Source organism: Borostomias antarcticus, assembly GCF_949987555.1.
Source record: "Borostomias antarcticus genome assembly, chromosome: 2".
Classification (NCBI taxonomy): Eukaryota; Metazoa; Chordata; class Actinopteri; order Stomiiformes; family Stomiidae; genus Borostomias; species Borostomias antarcticus.
In genome coordinates, this window is record NC_140235.1 from 15,151,490 (window position 1) to 15,166,289 (window position 14,800).

Sequence of the window (14,800 nt, forward strand, 5' to 3'; positions counted from 1 at the left end):
ATCCTGTTTATTTACCTTAAAAATTATATATATATCTCTATCTTGGCTAGTTAAAACCTCCCTTGTGAGTTGTTCAAGGGAACTCCAGCAGGTGGCGCTCGACCCCAAATCTGAGGCTCTTCCCTTTCATTCAGCTTGCGGTAACTGTGACACTGTTCAATCCAGTGACCATATTGACCACAATGAAAACATGCCTCATCTTTCCCACTCTGTCTGTACCTGTGTGAAGGGCGAGGAACAGGGTTTGGGCAGCGTATCAGAGGCGCTTGTATTTGCGGTCCCTCCAGACTATCTCTAGCCATTTACAGTTGTTCCAAATTAAACTTAGCCTCAGATATGGCTCTAGCCAATTCTTTCTTCCTGTCCTGCTTTTGCTCGGACGAATACCTCGTAGAAAGGGGCGCGCTTAACTCGTATTGTAGAGGGGAGAGAGAAGGGGCGTGGCTAAATGCGGGAGCAGCAACAGCCTGGTTGGGTGTGAGCACGGAGCATCGAGTCGAGGGGGGGGGGGAATCTAATTTTAAATCAGAGTTATTCTGCTGGGGAAATGGCGGAGAGACTGTTTGCTGAATCTCCTTATCTTTCCTTCCTGACCTAAAAACCCGCTCTCGTGCTACTCTCTCCCAAATCTTAAAAACAGACCAGTCTATAGAATTAACAGGCTTTTCCCTTTAACCTAATCATCTCAACCACCTCTAGCTGAGCCCGAATCTTAGAATTTAACACTAAATTGTCAGATGTGGATGTAAGGAATCGAAAATGCTTTAGCGCATAACGAAATCTGCCAACAAACGCTCGCAGAATAATGCTTCAGCGCAACAATCTCCTCAGGGCTAGACAAAATGCAGTAGAATCCTGTTACATCCTCTAGCCATATGTTAGTAGCCGGTGTTACAGGGACACCTAGTGGTGCTCCCAAAATGTTGCATGTATGACCCGGAAGTTGTCTTTGGCAGCGCGGGGAATTCAGTTTAATAAAGGCTATACTGCGAAAATCCCTAATAAACACGACGCAGCCTAAAACCCCAAAACAGCAATGAAAGGAGACCTTATAGTTAACTCACGGCGGGAAAGAATACAATTTCGAAAGAAACAAAGACACATTAAATTCGCTTAGTACTCACCCAGTCAGGAAGTTCTTTGTTCTCCTCTGGCTCAATGGCGGATCACCGCGAGAGTTGTTTTCCGGCGTCTCCTAGACAACCAGCTAGCCTACTGGAATCTAGCAGTTACGAATGTTAACAGTCTAAAAAGTGTACAAAAATACTTACAATACTTTTTACCTGGATCCATGGCGCGCGTAACAAACAATACAAATCAAGAGCCGAGGCTCAAACAGAGAACACACAAGACACATAAGACGAAACAAAGCGCTCACGTTTACAACAAGCATGCCCGGCTGCACCAGCAACTTGGTCAAGGCTAAACCGGATGTCTAGATCCTACCAAATACTGTACAGCCACTTGGTCAAAGCTAACGCTCGTTAGGTTTACCAAGTCACCCGGGATCACAGGGACAAACGCTTCTTCCAGAAACGCGGATTGCAAAACTCTCAATCACGCCCTGTAGCTATATCTCGTTGGTAATCGTTCTTCAACGAAACATCAACAATCACTTCGAAGCTAGTTGGCAATCGTGCTAACACGAACATCAACAAACGGGGCTTAAGCTAGTTGGTATCGTTCTGAAACGAAACATCAACAATGAGGCTTAAGCTAGTTGGTATCGTTCTGAAACGAAACATCAACAATGCTCGCCCTACCCTCGGTAGGACTAAATACCCACGCTGGGGTTCCTGTTTTCAACACTCCAGACCAACACAACTGAACCAAATCAAGGCAAATACAACTCAGAACCATAAGAGGGTTCGTTTAAACGTACCTGTGAGCCTCAAGAATCCAGTGGTAGAACTGAGGAAATAATCTCGGCGTGCGCTCTGGCGCAAGAGAGAAAATTGATTTTCCAACGCCCACTATGGACCGACACGTCTGTCACCAGTTCATCCACTGGAATCCCGAAGCAACACGCAGGCAGTTCTCCCATTTACCATTCCCGTTCGCCAACTGTGATAGTATTTTAAACTGATCTAGTCAAAAGATTTACCAAGATACGTTCAAAAGGTTAAGTCTGGTTTATTGTGAAAAACAATACGAGCGCAAGGACTTCCTGAAAAACGCAACAAAGGTGGTTTCGTCAGCCGAAGTGAATTCAGCCTCTTCTAGCTGTGGCTTATATGCAGTCAAAACACAGGTAAGGTCCTTCTAGGATGTGATTGGCTAACTCATTACACGTCATGTGAAATGGCAGGCGTGGCCAAGAGTACAGACATGTGACAAACAAAGAAAACAAAAGGTCTGAAGACGAAGGTGTGGCCCTTCTGACTTAAACAAAGAGATGAGGAAGAGCGAGGCAGAGGGGGTGTTTACAATTACAAAAGGGGGAGAGTTGAGGTGTTTACAATTACAAAGGGAGATTGAAACTAGGGGTTGCAGGGGACTTGATGAATACTTGGGGGGAGGTGATGAATTACAAGAGAAGTGAGAGGACAAAGGTTTAAGGTGTTTGGATGTAAATTCCTGGACAGTTCCCACAGTTTCAGCCATTCTTATTTTTTCTGGGAGGGTATTCCAGAGGCTGGGGGCGTACAAACTTTAGGCTGCCCCCCATGTCTCTTGGTCCTGGCTCCAGGAACCGTTAAAAGTTCAGTGCCAGAGGATTTCAGGGACCTACTTGGTCTATACCGTAAAAGCATGCCTGACATGTATTCAGGTGCATAGCACTCACTGGTTTGGTTTCTGTGGTTAGCTAGGACTTGTTGGTTGGTTTCCGCTGTGCTGGTTAGCTAGCACTCGCTGGTTGGTTTCCACTGTGCTGGTTAGCTAGGACTCGCTGGTTGGTTTCCACTGTGCTGGTTAGCTAGCACTCGCTGGCAGCAGTCTCTGACCAGGCTGAATGAGGTCATTCCTTAATTTACAGTAAGCTGTCAGAGCCTGCTCAGAGCTTGCTCTCTCTCACACACACACACACACACATACGCACACACACACACACACACACACACACACACACACACTGGACCTTGGTTGTTTGTCTTAACAAACTTGGCAAAAGTTGGCTTCCGAGGCACAGGCCAGGCCAGGGCTCAGCCCAAGGAGGGCTGGGAGTGGAGATGGAGAGAATGACAGAACAAGATCGGATGGAGTGAGAGAGGCAGAGAGATTGAGACAAAAATGGATAAACTGGACAAAGAAAAGCAAGTGAAGTAGAGAAAGACAATAGTTGTGTTTGGTTCTGTTTGTGAGTGAGGAGCTTATCTCATTCCCCACTGCTGATATTCTACTCTGTTCCTTTAGAGCAAGGGTAATCAAGTAAAGTTCTAAGAGGTTCATTTTGACAAAATGGCCTCAAGCCAGGGTCCGGTGGTGATGCGTGCATTTTTTATGGCCTCAAAAGATTTGTTTCCTTGCACATTTCTATCAAATTATTGTATAGCAGCAAGTATGTTACTGTGAAATACGCATGGAAGTTAAAATATTGTTCACTACAGTTGTGTGGTCCCCAACTTACTTTAAAATCAAATGAAGTAAGCTACATTCCAACAATATTTCAACCTGTTTATTGACACTTCACATTTAGGAGGGATTTCACATTTAGGAGGGATTATAAATAAAATGTAGGCTACTATAAACTTGAGTAAAATGAGCTCTACATTTAAAAACAAGGTAGCTTTTGAAATATATGAGAAACCGGTTTAGAGCTACCTGCGGTGAGAATGAATATATACAACTCGGTCCATTCTTGATGGAACGCCCTATTTTCAACATCTATTCTTCTTATTTTAGAGCACGGCATGTATAGGCTGACGTTACTTCTGTCTTGTAGTATCTCATTTCCCTCTTCTTTTGTTGTTACATTTCTCTGGTCATGCAGTGTCCAACTCCAACTAATGTTAGCAAGGAATCGCTCTGATTACAGTAACGTTAATGATAGCTAGGCTGTTACGTGTAGACTGGTTGACGTCAGGCAATGAACACGCAGATTCGATTGGCTAGCGACACGTGAGATAGTAAACAAATGCCTTAATATACTATAAAGGCTGCGCAGGCTCAAACTAGTTGCCTATGCTCCGTCAAAAGGGAGAAATTCTCATTGATTTATCAGGTTATAGACGCGGTCCGGATTGGATGGCTTCTGGGTCCGGATCCGGACCGCGGTCCGCCTGTTAGTGATGGCTGCTCTAGAGATACTAAGCTCATTGAACATCATCACCTGGGGTCATGGGAGGTTTCGGGTCTTTCAACTTCAGACACCCTCACCCAGGTGACCTGACCCGGAGTGATCAGTTCCTGGCCTGTGTCCAAGAGGCATTCGTCCACTGCTTGTCCCTCCTGATCCACAGCCATCGCAAGGCTCTCTCTGCAGCCTCAGAAGCTCTGCTGATGGGTTTTCTCTTACGTGCCCCAGGTGATGCCCAGGAGGCTGTAGGCCATGCACACTGATTTTCCTGAAAAGCCCCTTTCTCCCATTTCAATGGGAATGCACCATGCACACCATGCATCTCCTCCACCAGCTCAGCATATTTCTCCCTCTTCTTTTCACTGACCTCCTCCATCCACTCCTCCCAGGCAAGGTTATTATAGTTAACGAAAACTAACTAAAAAACAAAAACTAGGTGTGAAAAAACATTTTAGTTAACTGAAATAAAAATAAAAACTAGGCTTTACAAAAAAACGATAACTAACTAAAACTGTGTTGTGTGTTTACAAAACAAACTAAAACTAGGGCTGCGAGCAGCATTGAGCGGGCCCTCGCACCCCACGCGTGTCGGGGTGCGGCGCCGTTAAAGGCTGTGCTATTTCGGTGTCCAGTACTGAGAGAAACTTCCTGTCACCAGTAGGTGGCGCTCTAAGCGTGAGTCAATACCGATGCATAGATGTGTTCAGGACAGTACCTTAATGAAGCATGAGAAATTGAGTTGAGTAAATCCGATAATGTATGTAGGAGTTATGATGACTTCCTGCTTGACCTGTAGGCGGCGCTATAAGTATGACTCAATACTGACCTACAGATGTGTTCAGGACGTGATCTTCATCAACCCAGAGCAATTTGGCGTAAATCGGATAACGTATGTAGGAGTTATGAGTACTTCCTGTTTCACCAGTAGGTGGCGCTGTAAGTGTGACTCAATACCGACGCATAGATGTGTTCAGAAGGTGACCTTCATGAAGCGTCAGCAATTTGGTGCAAATCGGATGATGTCTGCAGGAGTTATGAGGACTTCCTGTTTCACCAATAGGTGGCGCTATAAGTATGATGCAATACTGACACATAGATGTGTTCAGGACAGAACCGTCATGAAGCGTGAGATATATCGGACAAATTGGATAATGTATGGAGGAGTTATGAGGATTTCGTGTTTTATGGCGAAATGTCAAACTTTGGCGGGGCGCCACGGCAAGGGTGTTTGGTGAAAACTCAATTTTTTTGATAACTTTTGATCACAAAGGTCTTAAGATGAAGCTGACCCGATATGAAGTTGATCGGATGAAATCTGTAGGAGGAGTTCATCGAAGTACGAGGCATGGAAATGGTCAAAACAAGGACAAAATGGCACATTAAAAGCAAAATGGCGGCCTTCCTGTTGCAAGTTGGGTATAGCTCCAAGAGACATTTTAGTGCGTCTCGATGAAATACATATGCCCTCCGAATTTCGTTTGCCTACATCAAACTGAAAGGTGGGGCTCGCCATTTTAAACTTTCCAGGGGGCGCTCTTGAGCCGTTTTGCCACGCCCATTTCCGTCACCCATAATTTATCAAATTTTTCACCAGGACTGACGTACCTGCAACGTTTAATCCGTTTTCATCGATGTTTAGGCCATCAAAAAGGCATTTGTTTGGGGAAAAGAAGAATAACTAGGGCTGCGAGCAGCAGTGAGCGGGCCCTCGCACCCCATGCGTGTCGGGGTCTGGCGCCGTTAAAGGGTGTGCTATTTCGGTGTGCAGTACTGAGAGAAACTTCCTGTCACCAGTAGGTGGCGCTCTAAGTGTGACTCAATACCGAAGCATAGATGTGTTCAGGACGGTACCTTGATGAAGCGTGATAAATGTTGAGTAAATCGGATTACGTATGTAGGAGTTATGAGGACTTCCTGTTTCACCAGTAGGTGGCGCTGTAGGTATGACGCAATACTGACTTACAGAAGTGTTCAAGATGCGACCTTCATCAAGCATGAGCAATTTGGAGTAAATCGGATAACATATGTAGGAGTTATGAGTACTTCCTGTTTCACCAGTAGGTGGCGCTGTAAGTGTGACTCAATACCGACGCATAGATGTGTTCAAAATACGACCTTCATGAAGCGTCAGCAATTTGGTACAAATCGGATGATGTATGCAGGAGTTATGAGGACTTCCTGTTTCACCAATAGGTGGCGCTATAAGTATGACGCAATACGGACACATAGATGTGTTCAGGACAGAACCGTCATGAAGCGTGAGATATATCGGACAAATCCGATAATGTATGGAGGAGTTATGGGACTTCCTGTTTCACCAATAGGTGGCACTATAAGTATGATGCAATACTGACACATAGATGTGTTCAGGACAGAACCGTCATGAAGTGTGAGATATATCGGACAAATTGGATGATGTATGTAGGAGTTATGAGGACTTCCTGTTTTACCAATAGGTGGCGCTATAAGTATAATGCAATACTGACACATAGATGTGTTCAGGACAGAACCGTCATGAAGCGTGAGATATATCGGACAAATTGGATAATGTATGTAGGAGTTATGAGGACTTCCTGTTTCACCAATAGGTGGCGCAATAAGTATGATGCAATACTGACACAAAGATGTGTTCAGGACAGAACCGTCATGAAGCGTGAGATATATCGGACAAATCGGATTACGTATGTAGGAGTTATGAGGACTTCCTGTTTCACCAGTAGGTGGCGCTGTAGGTATGACGCAATACTGACTTACAGAAGTGTTCAAGATGCGACCTTCATCAAGCATGAGCAATTTGGAGTAAATCGGATAACATATGTAGGAGTTATGAGTACTTCCTGTTTCACCAGTAGGTGGCGCTGTAAGTGTGACTCAATACCGACGCATAGATGTGTTCAAAATACGACCTTCATGAAGCGTCAGCAATTTGGTACAAATCGGATGATGTATGCAGGAGTTATGAGGACTTCCTGTTTCACCAATAGGTGGCGCTATAAGTATGACGCAATACGGACACATAGATGTGTTCAGGACAGAACCGTCATGAAGCGTGAGATATATCGGACAAATCCGATAATGTATGGAGGAGTTATGGGACTTCCTGTTTCACCAATAGGTGGCACTATAAGTATGATGCAATACTGACACATAGATGTGTTCAGGACAGAACCGTCATGAAGTGTGAGATATATCGGACAAATTGGATAATGTATGTAGGAGTTATGAGGACTTCCTGTTTTACCAATAGGTGGCGCTATAAGTATAATGCAATACTGACACATAGATGTGTTCAGGACAGAACCGTCATGAAGCGTGAGATATATCGGACAAATTGGATAATGTATGTAGGAGTTATGAGGACTTCCTGTTTCACCAATAGGTGGCGCAATAAGTATGATGCAATACTGACACAAAGATGTGTTCAGGACAGAACCGTCATGAAGCGTGAGATATATCGGACAAATTGGATAATGTATGGAGGAGTTATGAGGACTTCCTGTTTCACCAATAGGTGGTGCTATAAGTATGACGCAATACTGACACATAGATGTGTTCAGGACAGAACCGTCATGAAGCGTGAGATATATCGGACAAATCCGATAATGTATGGAGGAGTTATGGGGACTTCCTGTTTCACCAATAGGTGGCGCTATAAGTATGATGCAATACTGACACATATGTGTTCAGGACAGAACTGTCATGAAGCGTGAGATATATCGGACAAATTGGACAATGTATAGTAGTTATGAGGACTTCCTGTTTCACCAATAGGTGGCGCTATAAGTATGATGCAATACTGACACATAGATGTGTTCAGGACAGAACCTTCATGAAGCGTGAGATATATCGGACAAATTGGATAATGTATGGAGGAGTTATGAGGACGTCCTGTTTCACCAATAGGTGGCGCTATAAGTATGATGCAATACTGACACATAGATGTGTTCAGGACAGAACCGTCATGAAGCGTGAGATATATCGGACAAATTAGATAATGTATGGAGGAGTTATGAGGGCTTCGTGTTTTATGGCGAAATGTCAAACTTTGGCGGGGCGCCACGGCAAGGGTGTTTGGTGAAAACTCAATTTTTTTGATAACTTTTGATCACAAAGGTCTTAAGATGAAGCTGACCCGATATGAAGTTGATCAGATGAAATCTGTAGGAGGAGTTCGTCGAAGTACGAGGCATGGAAATGGTCAAAACAAGGACAAAATGGCACATTAAGAGCAAAATGGCGGACTTCCTGTTGCATGTTGGGTATAGCTCCAAGAGACATTTTAGTGTGGCTCGATGAAATACATATGCCCACCGAATTTCGTTCGCCTACATCAAACTGAAAGGTGGGGCTCGCCATTTTAAACTTTCCAGGTGGCGCTCTTGAGCCGTTTTGCCACGCCCATTTCCGTCACCAATGAAATATCAGATTTTCACCGGGACTGATGTATCTGCAAAGTTTCATCCGTTTTCATTGATGTTTAGGCCGCCAAAAATGCATTTGTTTGGGGAGAAGAAGAAGAAGGAGAAGGAGAAGGAGAATAATAATCCTTCGAGTTTCAATAGGGCCTCGCACCGCCAGTGCTCGGGCCCTAATAATAATCCTTCGAAATTCAATAGGGCCTCGCACCGCCAGTGCTCGGGCCCTAATAATCCTTCGAGTTTCAATAGGGCCTCGCACCGCCAGTGCTCGGGCCCTAATAAACTAAAATTATAGAGAAAATGTCCTTAGTTTTAGTCTTTTTCATTTCATAAAACCTAGTATTTTGTTTGGATATGATATCTATCCTCCAATCATTCTTTAGCTGTGCCCTTGCACAGAAGTAACCTGACGTGCGCCAGATGGTTTGTTTCACATGGAATGAAACAACGTGAGCTCACGAGATCAGGATGGTCTCGCGAGGCTAGCGCAGAAGAGGAAAAAAACTAATACTGAAACTAATAAAAACGAAACAAAAACTAAGCTTTTTCAAAAAATTTAAACTAAACTAGCAAATCTGCTTTAAAAACGAAGAAAAAGTTTAAACGATATACAAATAAAAACTAATGAAAAAAGCAAAACTATGATGACCTTGCTTCCAGGGCACTGTTAGCTCTAGCATGACGACCTGCTTGGATGTTTCTGGGAGCAGAACAATGTCTGGTCAAAGGCTGGTCTCCAAGATGTTTTGGGGGAATCAAAGTTGCGTCCCCAGTTCCACCCTTATCTGCCAGCCATTCGCTGTTCCCAGGAGGCGTTCATTTTTGATTCACAGAAGTGGCGTCAGGGAGACAAGGCAGAAATTCATCATCTCCCTTCGCTCCACTCACCAATCCATTAGTCCAGGGGTGTGAAACCATGCAATCCATTAATCCAGGGGTTTTATTTTGGACATTTTTTTACCTTTGAACTTTTAGTTTAGGCTGTTTTACACTGGAGTCCTGTGGACCTTTATTTGGGTCTGTGTGTTTCTTTCCTTCTCCCTGAAGTGCATGTACGCTTGTGTTTACCAAAATTAGCATCAATTGCTGAGGAATGTGTCAATCACGCTGCACCTGCCGTCGCCTCCCTCCCCTGGCTGCGCTAATGTACTGTAATGTCCATGAGTGACTCCGTATCTGTCCATGACTGACTCTGTATCTGTCCGTGAGTGACTCCTTATCTGTCCATGAGTGACTCCGTATCTGTCCATGAGTGACTCTGTATCTGTCCATGAGTGACTCTGTATCTGTCCATGAGTGACTCTGTATCTGTCCATGAGTGACTCTGTATTTGTCCATGAGTGACTCTGTATCTGTCCATGACTGACTGTATCTGTCCATGAGTGACTCCTTATCTGTCCATGACTGACTCTGTATCTGTCCATGACTGTGTGACTGACTTGACTGAAATAGCAGTCTATAGATCACAGTGAGACTCGCTGTGCCGTGGTAAAAGCAAACATATAAGACTCATGGATAACACTTATAAACAAACATGTAAGACTTGTAGCTAACAGTTTTGGTGCCCTCTTCCAGATGACGAGGAGGCGCTGAACTCCATCATGAAGGACCTGGCAGCACTGGGCCGCTGCTACTCCCAGAACAACAGCCACAAGCCCAAGAACAGGACCCTGCTCTGCAAACAGGTCACAACACACACAACTCGGCACTATTCAGAGAATACTCACTTCTACACACAGTATCACTATTCAGAGAATACTGACTTCTACACACAGTATCACTATTCAGAGAATACTCACTTCTACACACAGTATCACTATTCAGAGAATACTCACTTCTACACACAGTATCACTATTCAGAGAATACTCACTTCTACACACAGTATCACTATTCAGAGAATACTCACTTCTACACACAGTATTACTATTCAGAGAATACTCACTTCTACACACAGTATCACAGCTGCAACAGTCCGTCAGTGGAATCATCAATACAGGATTTGCTTTTTCTTTTTACTCTCGATGCATCCCTCATTCTGAAGATGGCAGACGAAGGTTGCGTCAATAGGTGCAGGATCCAACAAAAACACTACGTGTAGCTACACTACGTGTAGTCTAACTGTTTGGCAGGTGAGACAGGTGAAGGACAGAGACAGAGACAGGACAGAGACAGGACAGAGACAGGACAGAGACAGAGACAGAGACAGAGACAGAGACAGGACAGAGATGGGACAGTCTGGCGAGGACTGAGACAAGATAGAGACAGGGATGGGACAGTCTGGACAGGACAGATACGAGATAGAGACAGGGCTGGGACAGTCTGGACAGGACAGAGACAAGATAGAGACAGGGATGGGACAGTCTGGACAGGATAGAGACATGGATGGGACAGTCTGGACAGGGCAGAGATGAGGGAAGAGAGGCAAAGGGACATAAAAACAGCATAAGCTGAAAATGCATGCTAGCTCTGCATACTGTATACGCTTATTTTATTTCTACTCATAGTAGGCTGCAGTACTACGTTACGATAGCGTCCTATCTAAATGATGATCTCCCATGCACTTAAATGTGTTTATGAGTTTTTGTGTGAAAAATAATCCATTATGTTAGTTATGGCCATGCAATCAGATTGCCAGGTCGGAACTACCCGTTGTATAAAGAGTATGTTAAAGAGTTAACATACTCTTTGTAGCAATAATAGTCTTATACCACTGCCAAAAAGGCCACATTTGAACTTTCCATTCTCATAACTCCTCACTGTTGTTTTCCATTAAGCAGGATTTAAGAGTCAAGTTGGAGCATGAGAGAGAAAAAAGGTCAGTTGGAACTTTCTTATTTTTCTCCTCCTCTGTCCACATATTAACTACTCACTTACTGACTGTGTATTTTATGTTGTGCCATGCCTTTCACCTTAATGTGGCAGTGAAATGTCTGCCTTGACATTTAGCTGGGCCTTGTGTATCTGATGCAGGTTGGCAGTGAGAGAGAGGGAGAGAAAGAGAGAGAGGGAGAGGGAGGAAGAAAGAGAGAAAGAGGAAGAGAAAGAGGGAGGAAGAGAGAGAGAGGAAGAGAGAGAGAGGAAGAGAGAGAGAGGGAGGAAGAGAGGTAGGAAGTTAGGGGAAGATGAAGACAGAGAGAGAGAGAGAAGGAGGGAGATAGGGGGAGAGTAAGAGAGAGGAAGTAAGAGAGAGAAGAAGAGAGAGAAGAAGAGAGAGAGGGGAAGGAAGGGAGAGAGGGAGAGAAAGAGATAGAGGAAGAGAGAGGGAGGAAGAGAGAGGAATAGAGAGAAAGGGAGAGAGAGAGGGAGAAAGAGAGAGAGGAAGATAAAGAAAGGGAGAGAGAGAGGGAGAAAGAGAGAGAGGAAGAGAGAGGGAGGGAGAGACAGACAGGAAGAGAGAGCCAAGTGTTTGAGCTCAATGTCAGGTCTCCCAGGCACACCCCATTGTGAGTTGCTCAGCCTCACCCCACACCCACATAACTCTGATAGTTCTCTTCCCTCACTCAAAACCACCTGGTACAACTAAAGGGCTACTGGAGAGGGAGAGTATGCACATGCTATGAACAGTGTGAGAGTGTAGAAAACCTCAAATGAGAAACTGACGACAACCCTTCACACTCCACACAGGAGCTGTTCAGATCCCTCAGAAAGGAACCAACACTAGACTTGTCAGAGTGGGAAACTAGAAATACACAACACCCAGCAGGTTGACAGTGTGCATGAGAGAACTCACATTCGGCTCTCCTGGGTCCCACAGATCGAATTGGCTGCTGAGGAAAAAGCAGGTTTTTCATGTTCCTCTCTCCTCTCAGTTCTCCTGTGAACACATGTCACACTGCACTACACTCACAGATAGAGAGAGAGAGAGAGAGAGAGAGAGAGAGAGACAAACAGATAGAGGGAGAGGAACAGAGACAGGGAGAGAGAGAGAGAGATTGGGAGAGTTTTGGCTCAGGGAGAAACCATTCAAAGCAAAGGGTGCTCTCTCTCTCTCTCTCTCTCTCTCTCTCTCTCTGTGTCCACCCCTCCTTTCCCTTTGATCATCCTCAACTTAATTCATACAGTGTGGAGGGGCAGTAGTGATAGATTCTTTCTTACTTTCTTTCTTTCTTTCTTTCTTTCTTTCTTTCTTTCTTTCTTTCTTTCTTTCTTACATGATCCCTCTACGGGGAATTTTTGCATTTCAGCAGTGGAAAATTACGGAAAAGGTTGGAAATTAAGATACAGAGCTTGAGCCTGTATTTTGGAAATCGCAAAACGCGGCGGTGTGGCATGCCTGTGGCGGCACTGTGGTGACAACGCGTTGGCGGGAAGCACCGTCTTTTCGTGCAGTGTTGCACGCTAACCAACAGGAGGGATCATTGATCAAGAAGCAACTAGTGGCAGCGGAGCTTACCGACAATACTGTAGATTATTGAGGGACTGGTAACTTTAGGCTGGAATGTTGCCTATTCAGCGAAATCAAATCAAAACTATAACTAGCCTATATACAAACTATAATTACATAACATTTGAGATGTACAATGTAAGTATATGTATAACAATTGAGAAAGTAGCCTCTGGTGATGTGAACTTGCAAATCTATTTGTGGAATGCAGAAGAGCACAAAAAGGGGGACTGATTCGTTGAATGATAAATTGTATGAATGAGCTGAGGTAGGCCTATTGTATCCATAGGAAAGAGACCTTACAAGCGACCATGCTGATGTGGGCTGTCTGATGTGCAATGTCAAGTGGGGAGCTAAAAAAGAGCAAGCCAACATATTCGCTAGGCCAGTGGTTATTGGAACAAAACATATTTTTTGAATGGGGTTATTCTGTAGGCTATCGATTCTACATTAATCTCATGACAGTGAGCATTGACATGACTGTTTAAATCAACAGCCGAACACTTCTAGTATCATTTTCGTCAATAGGTTAGCCTAATTGTCCTATTCCCGTCTCCATGCCCCCACGCCAGTTTGGACCCACTATTCAAATCTCGCCTCAAAACTTGTTAAAAAAAATAAAAATACTGATGATGGGACAAACAATAGTACTGTTAATAGGACCTAATTAACTCCAATGGTCAGTCTGCTTTGGAATCGAGTTTATCCCCCAAACAGGGAGGAAGGAACCATCGATTTAATAGTGTACTTGCAAATTGTGGAAAGCCAGCTGGACATGCCGGTTTATATATACAAACCGTTAATCATCGAGAAAGTATCAACAAATGAATAACATATAACCACACACTGAGATTTTGGGTTTCTATGTAACCCCCCAAAAGTATGTAGGCTAGTCCAGTCCTAGTTTACAATGAATGATCACAATCACCTACCTACTGCAACGCAATCAACTAGGACTGGACTAGCCTATATTTTTGGGGGGTTACATGGAAACCCGAAATCTCAGTGTCTTTTTTATTTGTTGATACTTTCTCGCCGCCACAGGCATGCCACCCCGCCGCGTTTTGCGATTTCCAAAGTTAAAGGCTCAGGCACTGTACAGAAAATACATAGTGTCCCTCATCCTTCCATAGTGTCCCTCATCCTTCCCTGAGGAGGAGTGTGGAGTGCACTTGAGTGAGGTACAGCGTTGAGGGGCAGTAGTGGAGTGAGGTACAGCGTTGAGGGGCAGTAGTGGAGTGAGGTACAGCGTTGAGGGGCAGTAGTGGAGTGTTGTACAGTGTTGAGGGGCAGTAGTGGAGTGAGGTACAATGTTGAGGGGCAGTAATGGAGTGTGGTACAGCATTGAGGGGCAGTAGTGGAGTGTTGTACAGTGTTGAGGGGCAGGAGGGGAGTGAGGTAAAGCGTTGAGGGGCAGTAGTGGAGTGTTGTACAGTGTTGAGGGGCAGTAGTGGAGTGAGGTACAGCGTTGAGGGGCAGTAGTGGAGTGAGGTACAATGTTGAGGGGCAGTAGTGGAGTGTGGTACAGCGTTGAGGGGCAGTAGTGGAGTGTTGTACAGTGTTGAGGGGCAGTAGTGGAGTGAGGTACAGCGTTGAGGGGCAGTAGTGGAGTGAGGTACAGTGTTGAGGGGCAGTAGTGGAGTGAGGTACAATGTTGAGGGGCAGTAGTGGAGTGAGGTACAGCGTTGAGGGGCAGTAGTGGAGTGTTGTACAGTGTTGAGGGGCAGTAGTGGAGTGAGGTACAGCGTTGAGGGGCAGTA

At 44.7% G+C, this 14,800-nt stretch overlaps 1 protein-coding gene across 1 annotated transcript in view; it reads left to right on the forward strand.

The window, feature by feature from the left end:
- The window catches only part of map3k22 (mitogen-activated protein kinase kinase kinase 22), a 92,614-nt gene that overhangs the window by 25,486 nt on the left and 52,328 nt on the right, over positions 1–14,800 (forward strand). The window contains exons 4-5 of the mRNA XM_084450176.1: positions 10,231–10,340; positions 11,434–11,471. Coding sequence (XP_084306302.1) covers positions 10,231–10,340; positions 11,434–11,471 — 148 coding nt within the window. The remainder of the gene's footprint in view (positions 1–10,230; positions 10,341–11,433; positions 11,472–14,800) is intronic.